Raw genomic sequence first — 3,065 nt, 5'->3', positions numbered from 1 at the left:
CCAACCAGCCTGAGACGAGGCAGTGGAAGTGGCAAGCTGCTGCTGGAACCTCAGGAGCAGTTCTTTGGTGAGTTTCTCTCAATGGTAGCATTAGGACAAGTGGAGCTTAACAATGCTTGTGCGCACGATCCATTACACACTCAATGTCCTGTGCAGCCATGTCTTTGCTTCATAGCTGGGAAGTCCTTGCATGTCTTCTAGAACTTTGACAATGCTCTTCAATATTATGGTCTTCCCATTTGCAGTCTGTAGCAGTGAGGTTCCTGTAGGTCTCCAGCATCACATCTTTGTAGAGACTCTTCTGTGAAGGATTCAGCAAAGCCCATTCTTCTTGAGTGAAGTTCACATGCACATCATCATAGGTCACTGAATTCTTCAGAACAGCCAGGATTACAGAGTGAAACTTTGTCATGTCCCAAGTTCCGAGCTTGCCCGAGCGTGCCTCACAGCACACAACAGCAAGGTTCAGAGCACAATACATGCAACTACTCAAGACAGCTCAGCTACTAAGCAGAACCTCGAACTGATTGATCCTTAAGGAATGAGGTGACAAGCAACCGTGAGGAATGTGTCTATGTGCTTTTCTCCCCTGTGGTCTTCCTGAGGATTGTAATTCAGCCTCTCCCTTTCAGAAGGGAAGGGTGCCAACTTTTCTATGTTCTATGAACTCTCTCTCCCAGGAAGGGAGGGGGTGAAATTTTCCAAAGACTCTGAGCTGACCTCTTCAGAATGAATATTGTTGTTGATCTGTCTTTTCAAAAACATTGCCTAAATTACAAAATAAATCAGAATTAATGACGGTATATGAAAATAACCCAAAATATTGGCTGGAAAGTTGGAGCATTGGTGTTTCCTTCTTTGTTTCCTTAAGAACATATATGAACATGCTACTCATTTATGACATGAATAATTTTTCTCTTATAATAAAGTTTTAAATATGTGGAGCACAATACTACATTTGTTTCTTATTTAAAACACATAATGATACAATTACTTAATTATCTTTTTCATTTTATACTATTCAAAATTCATACATGTAATGGTTTTTTGATACAGGGTTTCTCTGTCTTGTAATTTGCTCTCTAGAGTAGGCTGGCCTTAAACTCCTAAAAGGTGGGATTAAAGAAGACAACCACCACTGCTGGGCATATTTCATAGACTCTTATTCTCTAAACATTGACCAGTTGTGGAGGCTCAGTGTTAGTTCACATCTACTAAAAATATACAGTTCTCAGATACAGATTTGGAGATATGCTGGTCTCCATGGGGGGGTCATTTTAATCCTATACTCATTTAATAGAATAATAGTATTGAGCTTCTCCTAGGACTTAATTTTTCTTGCTCTGTTTATTACTAATTACATGATCTAGGCAACGTGTCTAATATATTTTGGTGCACTAATTTCCATATTTGTAAATATAGATGCCAGTCATCATGAATGATATGAAGTGTGTAATGTAGCTTATGTAGTGAATGATAATTAGTTACTCTGCCCTACTTTCTCTTTCTGTTGCTGTGATAGATCAAATATCTTGATAAAAGCAATTTAAGTGACTTTATTTTGACTAGCAGTTAAAAAAAAAAACAGCCTATCATGGTAAGAAAGTAAAGGCAGCAGTATCTAGAGTTTATTAAGTAACCAACACCTTCATGTTGCTGGTTAAGTTCCCTAAACTTAACACAATGTAGATTTCTATTTTACTGAATAAAGCAATTGCTTCATTTTCACTTGCATATATAGCTTCTAATATGACTGAAATTGTGGCACAACAGAATCCAGGCATATGAGGACTCATTTTAAAATGAAAATTGGAGAATTCTCAAAATGTTCTAGACAGCCAATTACTCTAAACATTTATACCTTAAGACTAAGATGTAATATGGAGGTTAACTACTTCCAAGTGATAGATTTGTGCCAGAAGATATAATTTAGTTTTCTGGCAAAGAAAGATGAGCTAACATTGGATAAATCTTGCAATGACATACATTTGAAATCAATTAAATTTGAAATGTCAACTATGTACTGTAAGCAGTATGAAACTCATAGGGCCTAGTGAAGTCAAAATCTTATATTCATAGTATTAATTGTGTTATTTTGTCTTCCTTGGTTGTGACCAGAAATCTTGATATAATTTAGAAGGAGTAAAGGTCTATTTTGACTCATATTTTCTAAAGTTAAGTCTATGTTCATATGGCTTCATTGTTCTTAGTCCTGAGGCAAGGCAAAATCTTCATGGTTGAGAACACACAGGAAAGTTTCTAGTTCTATGAGAAGTATAAAGAGATACAGAGTGAAGAAAGATAGAAAAGTTAGGTATACTTCTCTCAAATATGTGGCTGTAGTTTATCACTTTTCTATAACTCTGAATGTTCTAGAACCATACACACCTATGAATTTATCAATGAATTAATCCATCAAAGAAATCAGTGACTTTGGAATCCAGCCTCTACTAAATAGAACCAGAAATTGATGCATGACTTCAGTGTAACCAGTTTTAGATCCACTTAAAACTAAACCCAAAACAAGTAATAAAACCAATCTAAGACAAGAAATTGATGCATGACTTCAGTGTAACCAGTTTTAGATCCACTTAAAACTAAACCCAAAACAAGTAATAAAACCAATCTAAGACAAGTACACTAAAGGCTTTTCGACCTCAGACCTCACCAATTGAGTTTAATCACCAGATCCTACAGGATAAAAGCAGAGATTCCACACCTTCAAGTGATCTGAACACACACACACAAACACACACACACACACACGTAGTACAGCATATATATTGTAGCATGTGAAACTCCTCAACACAGCCCAAAATAAAAAATTAAATGTGATAAAGTATTCAATAAATCCATCTCTTATTTATAAAAAGGCTTACAACAATTACAGTTATTATGAATGTGCTATTGAGGAGTTATTTTGTTTTATGTATTTGTTTAACTTTAATTCTAGATTCACTCTCTGTGACTGTCTCTGTGTCCTTCTCTCCCTCTCCCTCTCCCTCTCCCTCGCCCTCTCCCTCTCCCTCCCGCTCTCCCTCTCCCTCCGCCTTCTCTCCCTCTCT

At 36.6% G+C, this 3,065-nt stretch overlaps 1 protein-coding gene across 1 annotated transcript; it reads right to left on the bottom strand.

Moving 5' to 3' along the window:
- Window positions 1-72: 72 nt before the first annotated feature.
- Window positions 73-481, bottom strand: LOC114635867 (zinc finger protein 431-like). The gene has a single exon (XM_028784252.1). It carries the CDS (start codon window positions 479-481, stop codon window positions 170-172), a length of 312 nt encoding a protein of 103 aa, XP_028640085.1. The 3' UTR covers window positions 73-169.
- Window positions 482-3,065: the final 2,584 nt, after the last annotated feature.

This window comes from Grammomys surdaster, unplaced genomic scaffold (assembly GCF_004785775.1).
Source record: "Grammomys surdaster isolate TR1022 unplaced genomic scaffold, NIH_TR_1.0 118986, whole genome shotgun sequence".
In the NCBI taxonomy this organism is placed as follows: domain Eukaryota; kingdom Metazoa; phylum Chordata; class Mammalia; order Rodentia; family Muridae; genus Grammomys; species Grammomys surdaster.
This window is presented reverse-complemented; position numbering and strand designations above follow the sequence as displayed.

Coding starts and splice junctions, on each gene's coding strand:
- LOC114635867 (XM_028784252.1), bottom strand. CDS start 481: ATGTATTGTGCTCTGAACCTTGCTGTTGTGTGCTGTGAGGCACGCTCG.